The sequence below is a fragment of the Erpetoichthys calabaricus genome, chromosome 10 (genome assembly GCF_900747795.2).
Source record: "Erpetoichthys calabaricus chromosome 10, fErpCal1.3, whole genome shotgun sequence".
Taxonomy (NCBI): domain Eukaryota; kingdom Metazoa; phylum Chordata; class Cladistia; order Polypteriformes; family Polypteridae; genus Erpetoichthys; species Erpetoichthys calabaricus.
The window spans coordinates 129782040-129798220 of record NC_041403.2 but is presented as its reverse complement, the minus strand read 5'-3'; the positions used below and the strand labels follow the sequence as shown (position 1 = coordinate 129798220).

The 16181-nt window shown below is 36.7% G+C and overlaps 1 protein-coding gene across 1 annotated transcript in view; it reads right to left on the bottom strand.

Moving 5' to 3' along the window:
• cse1l (CSE1 chromosome segregation 1-like (yeast)) overlaps positions 1 to 16181 on the bottom strand; it is a 267035-nt gene that overhangs the window by 60262 nt on the left and 190592 nt on the right. The window contains exons 15-19 of the mRNA XM_051932995.1: positions 15933 to 16069; positions 10192 to 10295; positions 9835 to 9932; positions 4256 to 4406; positions 3687 to 3895 (exon numbers count right to left, since the gene is read on the bottom strand). Coding sequence (XP_051788955.1) covers positions 3687 to 3895; positions 4256 to 4406; positions 9835 to 9932; positions 10192 to 10295; positions 15933 to 16069 — 699 coding nt within the window. The remainder of the gene's footprint in view (positions 1 to 3686; positions 3896 to 4255; positions 4407 to 9834; positions 9933 to 10191; positions 10296 to 15932; positions 16070 to 16181) is intronic.

Sequence of the window (16181 nt, the reverse complement as noted above, 5' to 3'; positions counted from 1 at the left end):
TGCCTTTCAGACAGCTTTGGTATCACAATCCCTCCTAACCCATTAACAGGTGTGTTTGGTGTTCTTCCAGATGGGCTTAAAGTAGAGAAGGACAAACAAACTGATTGCCTTCACACTACTGGCACGCAGACTTATTTTGCTAAACTGGAAGAATCCTAACTCTCCTCTTTTAAGTCAGTGGGCAACTGATGTTGTATACTATTTGAAATTGGAAAAAATCAAATTCTCAGTTAGAGGATCTGTGCAGAACTTTTTCAAAACCTGGCAGGATCTAATCAATAATATTTTAGAATAAGCTCTTAAAGCACTTAAGAAGTATATTATCTTCCCATTTCTTTTTCTTCTCCATTTATCTTTATCTGCCTATTAAACTCAATTTATTTATTTTTACTAGCTTTAAGTTTTAGTCCATTGGCCATGCTCTCTCTCAGGGGTGGGGGTTGATTTGTTTTCAGTCCTATTTTTTGTAAAAATTGACTATTTGCATGGAATGATGACAATAAAATCAATAAAATTAAAAAAAAAAAAAAAAAAAAAATTAAAATAGAGCATCTTATGGAAAAACTTGAGCAACTGGTTTTATAGATGAAGCCTAAAAATGTAGCCATTAAAAACGTCACAACAGCAAATTAACCATGTTACACAGACACGGCAAAAGCTAAATCTCTTAATTTTTTAGCATCTTAAAAAGTAATTCACATTTTGTTTTCAGTTGACTAGTCTACTGCAATACACTCTTAACATGACCACCTAAGCCAAATATACATAAGTTAAAGTTAGTTCAAAATACGGCTGCAAGAATTATAATCAGTAAAAGAAAATATAAGCAGGTCTCACCAGTTTTAGCATTTGTTACCAGTATCTTTTTAGAATGGATCATAATCATACATAAAGCAATGCATAATTCTGCTCCTTCTTATATACAGGAGTGTCCTAACAATAATCACAGATTCTCAAACATGGATTTGCTTATTATTCCAAGAGCGAAGCATGAAATATGTGGTAAGGAGGCCTTCTGCTGTAATGTACCAAAAAGTCAGACAATAGATATGCCAGATTAACACCAAGAAATGTTTTAAAAACTCCTAAAACTCCCCTTTAAAATTGCCTTTTTAATAGTTCATTTTTTTTGTTAGTTGTAATAAGTTATAATACTGGAATATTTATTCACTCCAACAAAGCTTGCATATCCTATCCACTTAATTTTTCCAAAGTGGCATCAAGTTGATATTTGAAGATCCCTCAAGTCTTATTGTCTACCACATTAACTTAATTTATTTCAAATGTCATTACTTCTTTTTTTGAAGAAAATTTTACTTTATACAAAACTTCCCTTTAACAAGTTTCTAACTATGTTTCCATGTTCTTGCTGAACTTGTTTTAAAGTAAAAAATTGCTTAAAATGAAAAGGTTTAATTCCTTTATCTTTCGTCATTGCTCTTACCTGTCAATCCCGGTAATCTGCCTAGTTTTTCTAACCTGGTAGACCAGAGACCAAGACTGCACACAGTACTTCAGGTGCGGCCTAACCAGTGCATTACAAAGCTTATGAATAACCTCTTGATTTCTACGCTAAACACTGTTCTAATATATAGCTTATACTTAAAAAATCTACAATCGTTACTAACCTCTACTATTCTTGGGTTTTCTTTGGTGGAGTTTTGCATCACTGTCATCTGATCAAAGTACTCTGCAGTCACATGTGATGCTGGAAGGAACGTTGATCCTCCCATGTTTGACGAGACACACTGCAAATAATCTTTTAGGATGGTGCATCTAAACAATAATGAACTAATTTTAGCACACTTGTTAGAATATCCAGTGGGGGCTGGGTGGTCTTTTGGCCTTTGAACGACCTTGAGGTTTTGTTCTCCAGAGCATTTCACTAGCTACCTTTTTTTTTTTTCCTCCTCTCCTTCCTGGCCATCTGACCTGTCTTAACCATTATTGATTTTAGAGTTTATTTAACAGTAATTTAATTCATATTTAGGAACTCTTGTCATTTTAACTTGTTTTTTTATCTGTATTGTGCATGTTTCTGTTACTTTTTATTCATTTTTGCAACTTATTTATTTGTAAATGGATTTTTTTTCCTTAATGCCCTCAAACACTTTGAGCTACATGTCTAATATGAAAAGGAGCTACATAAATAAATGTTACTTGTAAGATAGATATCAGGTTAGCACTGTTAGGCATTTCAAACAACTTCTTAAACATACTTTAATCAGGCCTTATCAAAATTAATAGCAGATCAGTTCTACAAGACTAAAACTGATCATCCCTGTATATTTTAAGCTTTCCATTTATTCACAGTGGCTTGCAGGTTTGTCTGCACAGAGAACTAATTAAAACTGCCTCATAGTTGTAATTTATTTTTTCCAATTGCCAATCACTTCTTTTAACTTTATCTCATTCTAGTACCCTGTGCTACAACCTCCTGGCAAAAAAGAGCTCTATTCAACCTTTAGTATTGAAAAGAATGATGGATACTATAACTATGACACCTACATTATCACATTTGTTATGATGATGCATCATTTATAGATATTAATCTTGTCACATTGAAATACTGTAAAATGTTCTGGGTGCTGGGTTGTCTTATAGGTTTTGAACCCCTAGAGATTTATTTTCTCCAAAAACAGTGGTAGAGGGAGATGGTTTTCCTCTCCTTGCTGGCTAGGATACATTCTCGAAATGGAAACCGACTTTTGCCACAAAACACATTAGAACCATTTTCACTCTACTGTAACTTGTTTACTGTTATTTTAAAGCACTTTGAGCCATGTGTCTGCATGAAAATATGATATTAATAAAGCAAAATCATTCAAAGTATTAATCAATTAGAAGACAAATGTCAAAAAAAGTAATTGCACAATTCTCCTTGTGAAGTGTGGCAAGAAGATGAAACAAAATACAGAATGAAACATTAAACTATTAATACCTAAATTCAACAGAAAATAAAACTGGCATTGCTCAGGCACTAAGTAACGCTGAATGAACAACACTGTGAGGGTGAGGTGCAGCAGGGCCCATTTCAACAAGCAGTACAGGGTACTTCATTGTTCATCCTACTATCACTCCACTATTTGTATAGTGCTCCTTTCCAGGAATGCAGACTACAAGTGCATGCACAGAATCACTAAAGCAAAATAATGTAAGAATTTATTAAATTTACACTGCCCCAAAAGGCAATAAATTTTATTCATATAAAATTAATTTTAGTTACATTAAATAAGGACAACAAAGTAGGCAACATGATACTGCTGTTAACTGTTCTTAACCTAATCTTTGCCTTGCTTGTGGCACTTGTGTGCAACAAACAATCTTCTCATTTTGATGTCCTCATATTTTCTTGATAAACTGCTCTGTTGTGAGTGAGCATCAGAGAGATTAAATACACTCTGTGATGCACTGACAGGTAGGTAAGAAGCCATGAACAAAATGAAAAGTTTTAGTTAACTAAATTTAGCCAGGAGATGAGGTAAGAGCAGCAATGTAAACCAATGACAACAAAACACTGACACTGACAAAATGCAATTTTCAGCTATTACAGACACTTATGTATAACAAGTTGGTATAAAAATTTGTCAATCTGTGCTTCAAAGTGTAGGTCTCATTGGAAGTCAGTAACTTGAATATGGTCACATCTACTCAAAATTTCATCAAAATTGAAGTTGTACTCTTACAATTTTATCAGCTGCTACGTTAGCAATGGTCACACCTCCTTTGTGCAAGTAGGCCTGTAGTAGTCGCACCAGTGGTGGGATGTTGCCAGCTCGCTCCCACAAAACAGGCTGTAAAAGATGAGGGAACAGGACCATGTATGATGCTGGAACTTCTGAAGTGTGCATCTCTAGCAAGAGGGACATCACTTGAAACACATACGGGACAAATTCTGAGGGGGGAAAAAAGTTGGTAAATAAATAATTTATTAAACTCAGTCCAAAATAAAAGTTCTTTTCAAGACAGAAAATGGGAAGCTCTAAGAAAATACAGAGCTGTCATACCATTATGCAGGAATTCAACTACTGTTTTGGAGTTACAATAGAACAAAATGAGACACATACGTAACGATGCAAAGCAAACACCCACTGGGTATAATTCAACATAAATCAAAACAGAATGAATCAAACTATATGAAAGTAGTATCAGTATAGAAAACAAACAATCTATAAGCACTTTGAGCTACATTATTTGTATGAAAATGTGCTATATAAATAAATGTTGTTGTATATTTTATGAATTGTCTACTTGCCTTGGACATCATTCTGTAGAATCTCAGTAAAGACAGGAAAGAGTGCCTCTTCAAAACTGCTTACTGCTGTAATGTTGGCTTTGCAGGTTATTCTTACAGATAAACAGAGAGACTCAAACAGGTAATGGTTGAAGTGGGGCTTACTTGGATTCTGGAGGGACAATAGAGGATGCGACATCATCAATTAAAGTCAGAATTGTAAGGTCTCAAATCTAAAATCAAAACCTAAAATCTCAACAAGAACCTCAACATAGCTTGAATTAGGGCAACCACTAATGATTATTTTGTAATTGATTAATCTATTGACTATCACTGATAAATTGATTAACAAATAATTTTGTCCAATCAAGAATAAAACAAATGCAAAGATTCAAATACACCAAGCATTTATATTTAATAATTATATATGGAATTTGAAAGCAAAAGACAAAATCACCCAAAAAGCTTCTTTTAAAAAGAGTGTAAATAGTGTCTGAGAGAGGTAGATTAAGAATTTTACATTAAGTCTAAAAAGTAAAATGATTTCTGCTTTTGACTTGAATATAATTTAAATTCTATAATTATTATGCAAGCATATTCACTTTAAAACTTATTACACATGTATCAAAACAAAATAATCATGAGATTTATACAGGCATAATGTATACAGCAACATATATTTGGCATAATATGGATTAAAAATAGTTTCAAAGTACAAATGACTCCAACTGAAAGAATTTTCACAGTATAATATGACTCCAACTGAAAGAATACTGCAGAAGACAGTAACTCCTATGTCTTGAAGAGAGGAGTAAGTTAAGACCAATGTACAAAAGCTTTGCAGCTTCAGTTTATTACACAACTACAGTAATCCCTCGCTATATCGCGCTTCGCCTTTCGCGGCTTCACTCCATCGCGGATTTTATATGTAAGCATGTTTAAATATATATCGCGGATTTTTCGCTGCTTCGCGGGTTTCTGCGGACAATGGGTCTTTTAATTTCTGGTACATGCTTCCTCAGTTGGTTTGCCCAGTTGATTTCATACAAGGGACGCTATTGGCAGATGGCTGAGAAGCTACCCAACTTACTTTCTCTCTCTCTCTTTTGCGCTGACGTAGGGGGGTGTGAGCAGGGGGGCTGTTCACACACCTAGACGATACGGACGCTCGTCTAAAAATGCTGAAAGATTATCTTCACGTTGCAATCTTTTGTGCAGCTGCAGCTGCTTCCTGAAACGACATGCTGAACAGTGCTTAGCATACTTAAAAGCACGAAGGGCACGTATTGATTTTTTTATCTGTCTCTCTCTCTCTCTATCTCTCTCCCTCTCTGCTCCTGACGGAGGGGGTGTGAGCTGCCGCCTTCAACAGCTTTGTGCCGTGGTGCTTCACATACTTAAAAGCCAAACAGCACTATTGATTTGTTTGCTCCTTTGAAGAGGAAGATATGTTTGCATTCTTTTAATTGTGAGACTGAACTGTCATCTCTGTCTTGTCATGGAGCAGAGTTTAAACTTTTGAAAAAGAGACAAATGTTTGTTTGCAGTGTTTGAATAACGTTCCTGTCTCTCTACAACCTCCTGTGTTTCTGCGCAAATCTGTGACCCAAGCATGACAATATAAAAATAACCATATAAACATATGGTTTCTACTTCGCGGATTTTCTTATTTCGCGGGTGGCTCTGGAACGCAACCCCCGCGATGGAGGAGGGATTACTGTATTAAAATTAAGCATCTCTTTAACAGATCATTTTGGCACTATCCACTCTAGTATAGCTTTGCATTTCGTTCCAAAGTGTAATGTCTACACAGCAAACTTTTTTAATGCCTATTTGCAACTGCCTTCAACATATTTTTTATTTAGTTCAACTGTTGCAGATCAGTTATTAATATTTGATTTTATTTTGACAATATCTCACTACATAAGATAAAATGGTGACAACTGAGGCTGGCAATACATACAATCACTTCACTCATCTTTAAATTCTTGATGTTTATAGGCAATGTTTCCCTTTTTGGAAAGCAACCTACTAAACAAATTATTACAATAGTAGGTACTTTATTAAATCAAAGTTGCGGATTTATTCAGTCATTGTAGAAAATGCCGTTTCTGCACTATACACAAAACCATTTAGAGGGGAAGAGATAAAGTGGTAGAAGTCTTTTATGTCACTAACTGCTTGATAGATGGTAATAACATGTTGCTCTTCCACGGCATACCTTTCCAACAGAAAAGAGGTGGTGGGACTGTCTTTAGCATCTTCGGTGCCAACTTGAGACAAAGGATGAAACAGCCTAGAACCATTTTACTTCATTAAGTGCCATTTTTTAGACTTTAACATGAGAACCAGGATTTCAATGAACAGTACAGTTAATACAGTCTGAATTACAGTTATTGTATTTTCTTGCTAAAATAAAGCCCATTTTCAGGCAGTGGCTTGCCTACAGGTTGAGGGCTGTGCACCCTCATGCATTTAAAAATACATATCCAGAGTCCTTACAATCATTTATAAAATGGGATTTATTTACGATTTAATCACTGCAAAAAACACTAAGAAGAACTTAGATGTTATGTTTATATAGGATTCTGGGGCTCTCATGTCTCCCTGATCCAAAAGATGACCATTGAAGAGTCACAAGTTGCTGGCTCTGGCTTAACACTAGAATTACCAGAGCCTATGAAAAAACTCGTAGATCCGGCCCACCTTAAATCCATTCGCACCTCTCCCTCAGCGTCTTTTGTCCTGTAAATGTGCTGATTAAGGCAAGCAGCCTGCTATTCCATCCCCCACTGCCGCTGACCGTGCACAAACTTCTCCCAGCTCATGCCTTGATTGATTATCTGGGAGTGAAAGTTTTAGAGTGGAAATAATAAATCGTTATTTGGAACACATGCATTTCATGTGTGTTACGTTTCTATAATAATCTGTTTAAACACATTGTTAAAACAGAAACATTTGTCATATTTTAGTAGTAAATGACAAAATGTTGGCATAAACTATATAATGTGTGAAGCCTGAAGTCCAAAGATCAAATGAACACTTTCACAAAAGGTTCAAGTACAATACAACGGCTTCCGTGGCGTAGTGGTAAGATTTGCTGACTTTTAATCAAGAGTCCCTGGTTCGATCCCGTCTGCCTCCTGTATTTGCCATTTTCAGCACTGAGCTGCTCTTATTGTTAATATTATACAATACACACATACATTTGGTTTGCGTCTATAACAGACGGTGCACATTTATAGGACTTGTGAAAGTTAACTTTTTTTTTCACTTTTATTCTCTCAGTCACGATCACGATACATACTGCCTCCCTAGGGATCTGACGCTGTTAGTTTTTATTTGAAACTGGGAGTAACTGTAGATGTGAGTGGTGTTTTGAGGCAATGGAACTGGACATTCTCTGATCTGGAGGGAGAAAAGCTGACACACAAACGCTGGTGAATCTGCCTTCTTCGTATCTAACCGTCACTTGATTTTTTTTAATTTTTTTTATTCAGTTTTATTGAGTGTTCCTGCTTCATTTTAGGCAAAGCTGTGCATTAACCTTTTGCCAGATAGTGTGTGTTTAACAGACTACTTGATCACAATTAAATAGCCTGTGTATTGAAAGATTTTATATTAGTGCACTTGAGTGATAAAACTGGTAAATAGCAACTCTCAGCAGACTTACTGTATTCATCATATCTTACGAAATATCTCCAACTTTCACCCTAACACTACTCTCGAAGCATGAATTTCTCAAGTCAGTCACCTTTACATCACCAAAAGAATAACTGTTGGCTGGCTAAGTGAGTGTAGGTAAGTTACTTATGATACTGTCTTATCTTGCGCTATAGTTTCAGAGGGTTTCTTAATCCGGTTTTCATGCATGGAACTAGTGCTGCTGTAGAATACCACCTGCATCTTACACTAGAACATTATAAAGATTTACATGAGAACAGGCCATTCAGCCCAACACTAAGTCTTAGCCACTTAATTTCTCAAAAACTTCTCAAAAAGTTGAGTTTTGAAGGTCCCCAAAGTTCTACTGTCTACCACACTACTTGGTAACTTATTTCATATGTCGACAGTTCTCTGTGTGAATAAAAACTTCCTAATGTTTCTGCAAAATGTACCTTTAGCAAGTTTCCAAAAGTGTCCCTATGTTCTTGCTGAACTCATTTTAAAGAGTCTCAAACTTCCCTTCATAATTTTAACCATTTCAATCATGTCACCTCTTAACCCACTTTGATTAAATTGAAAAGGCTCAGCCGTTTTAATCTTTGCTTATAACTCATCCTCTGTAGTCATGGAATCAGCCTAGTCACTCTCCTCTGGGCTGTTTTTTTGTAGTCAGGAGACATAATAAACAACCATCCTGTCAGCTTTTCTAATGAAATACTCACAGTGGAGGTTTTTGGGCAATATTTAATGGAAATGTCCTCTGAAGAATGTGGCAAAGCTTTCATCACTATTTGAGTACTCAAAAACTATACACTGAGCATTGCTGAATTCTGGTATGCAATGTGAGGGATGATTAATCGATTAAGAAAATCAGTCTAGATTAATTTTTGGCACTAACCAGTAGATTATAATCAAATGATCGTGGCAGCCCTAGTGTAATGGCTCAACAAACACTAATGTGGATATAACTTGAGTTCATAGCAAGTAAATTTCTAAAAAACATTCTAAGTAAAGTTACATCATCTAGAGAAATGTGCTTTATGTATTTAAAGATAAACTCCTTATTTTTAAGTGGAGCATATCTATTACTCACCCCTCATTACTTAATGGTTTTATAGAGAAAGGAAATAAAACAGAATGGACTTGGATAAGGACCCAGCTCGAGCAGTAGCAAATTAATGGGGAGGCAGGTCTTCAATTCTAAAGGCTGACTTCTTCTGAGCACACTTCCATGTCATACAAAGAGGATTTTTTTGGGGGAATTGCTTATTTAACTTTATTTTATCAAAAGAAGATGCATTTGGGATGCTTTGAAAATATGACTGGACACCTGACATTTTGAATACGCAATACAAGAACAGATTTTTTTTTTTTTTCCATGGACACTTTTGATATTGCTACTGCTCCATTCACGTCCTTATTCAAGCATATAATATCAAAAATGTTGTTATTTCCGCTGTCCATGAAAATATGAAATTAAAATTGTCTTGGCCATCACTACAAAATGTGGAGTGAATAACAGACACAAATTTATGAGTATTTACATGTGCTTATTTGATTGATGTTTTTATCTACGTCTACTTGTAAAATTTTAAGATACAATTGGCTACATTTCATTTGTTTGTCCAACTGAAGTACAGGCAGATGAAGTGACAAGTACAGTAGAATTTTGAAGATGCTGTAACACACCTGAAAAGTGTCATAACAACAAACTGAAAAAGATACTCCTAGACACCTTCAGTAACTACCTACTGCAAATAGGGCAATTACATTCACACTATAAAAAAATACTGGCAGTATATGCCAACTTTTTAGGAACCAGTAGTAATGTTTATGGAAATCCTAACTAAAATCAAAGCAGACCTATTTATATATTAAAGATGACACTATGGTTCACTATTGGCTATACATGAGAGAGATGATATAATCATTACCTTGCTAACGAGGAGCAGTTTTTGAGTTAACTGAACAATGAGAGTTGGAACATATGGAACAATGACTTCCTGGAGAAGAGAAAAGCTCCTCATAATTGCTGTAAAACAGAAAAACAGTACATTTTTTTTTTACGTGTAGGCTAGGACTTAAGTGAAACCAATTAAGCAAATAGTTAAAAAGTATTCTAAAGATTCCAGAAAAAATTGATAAAATTAAAACAAATGCCAAACTACGGAGAACAGAATTACAGTTACATAGTAATGCAATCTACCTAGTATATCTGTCCATAAGATTTACAAACAATATATGTTTCCTACCATGCAAAAATTAGTAAAAATATAAAAGGAAATGCAAACCTTTCATTATGTATTCATTTTCAGATGAGCCAGGTAATGTCAATGATTTGAAAAGATTGGTTAATAATTGTTCAGTACAAGGCGCTACCTCTGCAGCAGCAATTCTAAGGTAAGGAAAAAATAATTCATGTTTTTGTTTATGGGATACATGTCAAAAATTCTGGTGGTCTTACACTTATTTAACAAGGAGTTCATACTCTACATTAAAAAGATTGACAACTTGGTCAAAAAGGAGCAGGCTTAAGATAAAACAAAGAAAACCTCAGAAAACACATTTTGTGGATCATGAAACACGCAAGGAGAATTCAAAACTGTTGATAAGACCAATATATATTCCTGTCTAAATCATTTATATATATTAAAAATAGCAGCAGCCCTAGCACTGACCCCTGTGGAACACCACTCTTAACATTGGCCAATTCTGAAGAAGTTCCTCATACCATCACCCTCTGCTTCCTGTGTCTGAGCCAATTCTTCACCCATCTAAAAACATCACCCTGAACTCCCACTTTTTAAATTTGATGCCCAACCTCTCATGTGGCATTTTATCAAATTCATTCTGAAAGTCAAGATAAATAATATCATATGCTCCACACTTTGATCATATCCTTTTGTTGCCTCCTCATAGAATTCCAGCATGCTAGTAAAACACGACCTCCCTTTTCTGAACCCATGCTGACTGTTCAGAATAACTCCTGCCCTTCTCAGGTGTTGCTCAACCTTATCCTTAATAATTCCTTCCATTAACTTTCCTGTGATGCATGTTTAGCTTACTGGCCTATAGTTGCTCCTCCTTGACTACTTTTTTACTACTAAAATACTGAAATATCATCTTAGGGTCTTCTTTCGCCTTATCTGCTATATTCTTTTAGCCTCCCTGATATCCTTCTTAATGGTTGCCCTCATGTTCTCATAAGCTCTACGATTCACTTTGCAGTCATTAGTCTTATATGCCTTATTAAGAAGTTTTTTCCTTTGCAACTTCTTTTTTCAATCTTTATTAATCCACCGTGGAGTTTTCTTAATATTTCCTATTAATTCCAAATTTAGCTATGTATCTGTCCTGCATTACATGTAAAACATTTTTAAACCTGTTCCACTGCTCCTTTGACTGTTTCCACACTTAAAAGCTTATCCCAGTGTATCCTACTTAGACATTGTCACATCTGCTCAAAATTAGCCCTACCAAAGTTCAACTTAACAATTTCAGTCTTTGCATCTGCCCTCTTAAAAAAAATACTGAGAATTGTATTACATTATGGTCACTTGACCCTAGTGGTTCAATTATCTCTACACCCTCAACTCTATCTTGATTATTACAAAATACTAAATCCAGACAGGCTTCACCCCATGTTGGTGCTTTAACATTCTGTGTTAAAAAACAGTCACTGATTACTTCTAAAAACTAAAAACTTGTGCTCCTCCATCATCAAGGTTATCCCACTTAATATTTGGACAATTAAAGTCCCCCATGACTAGAATATCTCCCTGTAAACTTGCCTTTTTGATAGTACTAAAAAAAATGTATGTTGAGATTGCTGTCTGAATTGGGTGGTCTATAACACACTCCTAAAATAAGACCTTTTTCCCCCAATATATTCCAGGCGAAGCCACATGTCCTCACTAAGATGGGGCTCATCATCCAACTGAAGAGGACTTGCATTTAAATTCTGTTTGGCATAAACAGCAACCCCACCTCCTTTTCTGTTCTGTCTATCCTTCGTGAAAATTTTTGTATCCCTCTATGTTACACTCATCTTGTTATTTAGCCAGGTTTCTGTTATTGCTATAATATAATTATGCACTGCTACAAACAAATCCAACTCACTTACCTTATTTTTGATACTTCTAGCATTAAGGTAAGCTATTTTTAATGTGTTACTCCTACATTTAAATGTTTGCTTAGAATTTACATTACTATGCATTTTTATTTCTACACTATTGTTTGCTCCTCCATGTATAGATCTAAACCTGGCCTGTCCTAAATTCCCTGCCCCCCCCCCCAATTCCCTAGTTTAAACAATCCTCGACTAGCCTACACATATGCCTCCCCAATGCATCGGTGCCTCTCCAGGTCACATGTAACCCGTCACGGCAGAACAGGTCCCATCTGTTCCAAAAAGAGTCCCAATGCCCCATAAACCAATACCCTTCTACCCTGCACCAAGATTTGAACCACGCTTTAAGCCTTCTAATCTCCTCAATCTTACCTGGACTGGCACGTGGCACAGGCAGAACTTCGGAGAAGACTACCTTGTCAGTTCTGCTCCTCAGTTTGGCACCTAACTCTTTGAATTTGGATCGCAGAACTGACAGACTACCCTTATGTATGTCATTTCTTCCAACATGGACAATGACAACTGGATCCACCCCCGCTCTGGCCAAGAGCCTATCCACCCTTCCAGGGAGGTCTTGCACTTGTGCTCCTGGAAGACAACACACTGTGCGAGAGACTCTCAGGAGCACACCTGCGCTTCAAAGCCCTAATGATTGAGTCCCCAACTATTACTACCTCTCTCTTTTTGGGATCTGGTTTTGAGGTGGCCCGTTGGGGCTCTTCATCCCTGCCTACCACCTCAGAATTATCAGAGACACCATCCAGCTCCGCAAGGACATAACGGTTTGAAACTTCTTATTCTGGGGTTGATGCCCTTGGACAGTGTGCACCCTTTACCTTATGCCTTGTGACCGTGACCCACCTATTTCTACCTATCTGGTCTGGACTCTCCTCCCATGCCAACATGGGGGTACACACTATCTCTCTAAAGGACACCTAGGCCAAGTCCGTCAATTCTCTATTACAACACAGGTCAGCCAACTCCTCCAGTTCAGCAACTCTGAGCTTGAGGTGCTGGATCAGCTGGCATCTCTTGCAGATGTAGCCCTCATAGACAACTGACTCTTCCAAACCATCATCTAAAAAGTCCAACATCCAAAAGGACATGCATTGCACTGGCCTCATTATTAAAATTTGATGTGGGATTAGTAAAAACTGCCTTAACTTTTTTTTTTCTTTTCTTAAAATTAAATAAATTTAACTTAAATGGGAACACTAAAATCTGCTACGGCCATTTTATACCTTTTCCCCTTAAGCTCCTGTACTGTTCTCCCTCTCAGCAGCCTTCTATTTGTCTTTCTTTGATGTTAACTTTACTTTTCACTCTCTCTTCTAATAACTTTGCGCTACTCTTACTTATAAGCTCTCCACAAGCACTGTTTGTATTCCCCCATATTAATGAACCCTTAAGCTGTCGCCCACTTAACTGTTCTACCTCTGGACCGGTAAGTACTGTTCAATCTAAAATAAACAAATAAATAAAACTTTACTACCTTATCTATTCCCACAGCCCCTTGTTCTGGATTGGTGTCTTAACGATGGCTGCTTACCTGCACACTGCAGCCGCTGCCTTTTTCTTTTCCTTTAAACGAAGGAATCGCTGTTACTACGACGTGGTTATTTGCTTACAAATGTTGATATCAGTTACTGTTGCTTTCTACCCTGCATCTTTGATGCGAATTCAAATACAGATAACAAGAACAAGCACACGTACAAGTAACTTTTCCAAGCGCACCTCCAAACACCCAGCTACTTTTGCTCGTGTGGGTGAAAAAAAAGCAAAAAAAAAAAAAAGCCCTTGTAAAGGGAAGAAAGTTTAAAAATTCCCACACGGTTCCTTAGCGGCAACCAAAACCCAAGTTTTTAAGAGCAAAATGTTATTTGTTTATTTAAATCTCACACCACAGAACAGACCAAAAACTCTCGTGTTGCGTTTGCAAAGCACACGTCAGAAAGTCTCAGCCTCAGCATGTCAGATATTCTCAGCCTTTTTGACCTATTAAAATGTAAATTCACACTAGAATTCCTGAAGCCTATAAAAAAAACTCGTAATCCTGAGCCACCTTAAATTCCCTCGCACCTCCTCAGAGTCTTTTGTTTTGCAAATGTGTCAATCAGCAATGGCAGCAGGTAGCCTGCTGCTATCCCATCCCCCACCAACGCAGCTTTAGTCATACATCAAGCTCTCCCAGCTCAAGTCTGTTTATATGGGTGTGAGGTGCCTTGAATTGTATAGGGTAAATATATTGTTATTTGGAACACATACATTTCATGTGTGTCCCGTGTCTAAAACAATCTAACTGTAGGATGATAGGAATTGCAAGGCAAGAAATGTTGAACACATAGCTAGAATAGAAACTTCCATGTTATAGTAATAATTGGCAAAATGCTGACGTGAAGTCTATAATGTGTGAAGACAGAAGTCCAAATAAACACTTTCACAAAAGACACAGATATAACAAAACAAATGCGCTTTTTTTCAAGAATTTAACCAAAGTAAAATCAGGATAGGGCACTACACACACAACCACATATACGTTTGCTTGGCTGGTGTAGAGGCAAGAACTGCCGTCTCCAAGCTGAGAGGTGGAGGGTTCGATTCCAGGTCTTTTATGAACTGAACCGTTCTGAGTAGTGAGCGGCTATTATTATTACCATTATAAAAACATATTTGATTTGAGTCTATAACAGCAGGAGTAAATTTATGGTGCTTGTAAAAGAGTGTTTTGTTTCGTTCCAAAGACAAGTAGTTTTGGGAATTTGGTGACTCTAAAAATTACACTAGTTTAAGTGAATGCTTGATGTTCACCTTACAATGAGCTGTTGCCCCGTCCAGGGATTTTGTTTCTGTCTCTCGCCCGATTCTTACTGGAACGGGCGCATCCCTGGATTAATGGATGTAATCATTAAACATTCTTTTCGGAGATATTGTGGCAAGGTGTCCTCAGAATTTAATGGATGTTTTGGGCAATTCACAACATAGCAAAGCCAAACGTTTTCTCACTGTGGTGATATCACACACTGCCTCCTGGTGGAATCTTCCAGATTTATGTATAGTATGTGTGCAAGTATAAACAGTACAACGCATATGTAGCAGTAGCGTCCGCTGGAGCACGCATCGTGTGAAGTATAAACCCAGCCTAAAGCTGTGTCGGTGGGGAACGGGATAGCAGTCTGCCTGCTGCTTGACACATTTGCAAAACAAAAGACGCTGATGAAGACGTGCGAAGGAATTTAAGGTGGCCCAGGATTACAAGTTTTTTTCATAGGCTTGAGAGATTCTAGTGTTAAAGACTTACCTCATTTCATCAAGTATTTAAATAGTTTCTCCCCAACTTGTTTATGGGCTGTTTCACATACTTTTTTCTTTTTTTATGGCCTTGTTTTGTGCTCTTGTATGAAGAACTTGTTTTTATGCACTTCCTCGCCGTATTATTTTGTGCTGTATAAATTTACGTCTAACATACTCCTACTATTCCTTACTACTCTTTTTTTCATGGCAACTCTTGCTCACAATTGTTCCATCACCACCACAGTTATCAAACCAATCTGACTAAAGTGCATCTGGGCTATAGGACTGTCATATACCAGTTTTTCACCTACCTGCGATTGGACTGGATTTACCATTGTTTTTTGATGTAATCAGGTGGTTTGCCCACAAGGTACTATGAGCTACATATGAAAAATGCTTTGTAATGGTCATCGATATTTCAGTTTATCACAAAATAATTTTGGCAAGAACTTTTTCAAGGCTGGATGTCCTTTATAACACCGGCCTCCTTTAACGACAAGCAAGAGGGAAGTGACTTTATTTTAACCCCAGGTCATAGGTGTAAGAATTTGTTCATCTACAAAGACAATATACTACAGTAAATACTGTCATTTCCTTGGCAGCAATACTTACAGAGTTGTGTTGCTTGGGCCCCGCATTGTGAAAAGTCTTTCCAGTGCATGAGCAGCATATGTATGAACAACAATACTTTCTGCCTGGAGATAGTTAATCAAAAGTGAGATAGTACCAAGTATTTGTTCCTTTGGAAGCTGAAATATTAGCAGAGGATTACTATTACAAAATGCAGCTGTAAAAGTAAAATTAAATACAAATTAGAATAAAAAAAGAAAATCACACACACAGACACACAAAAACCAAAAA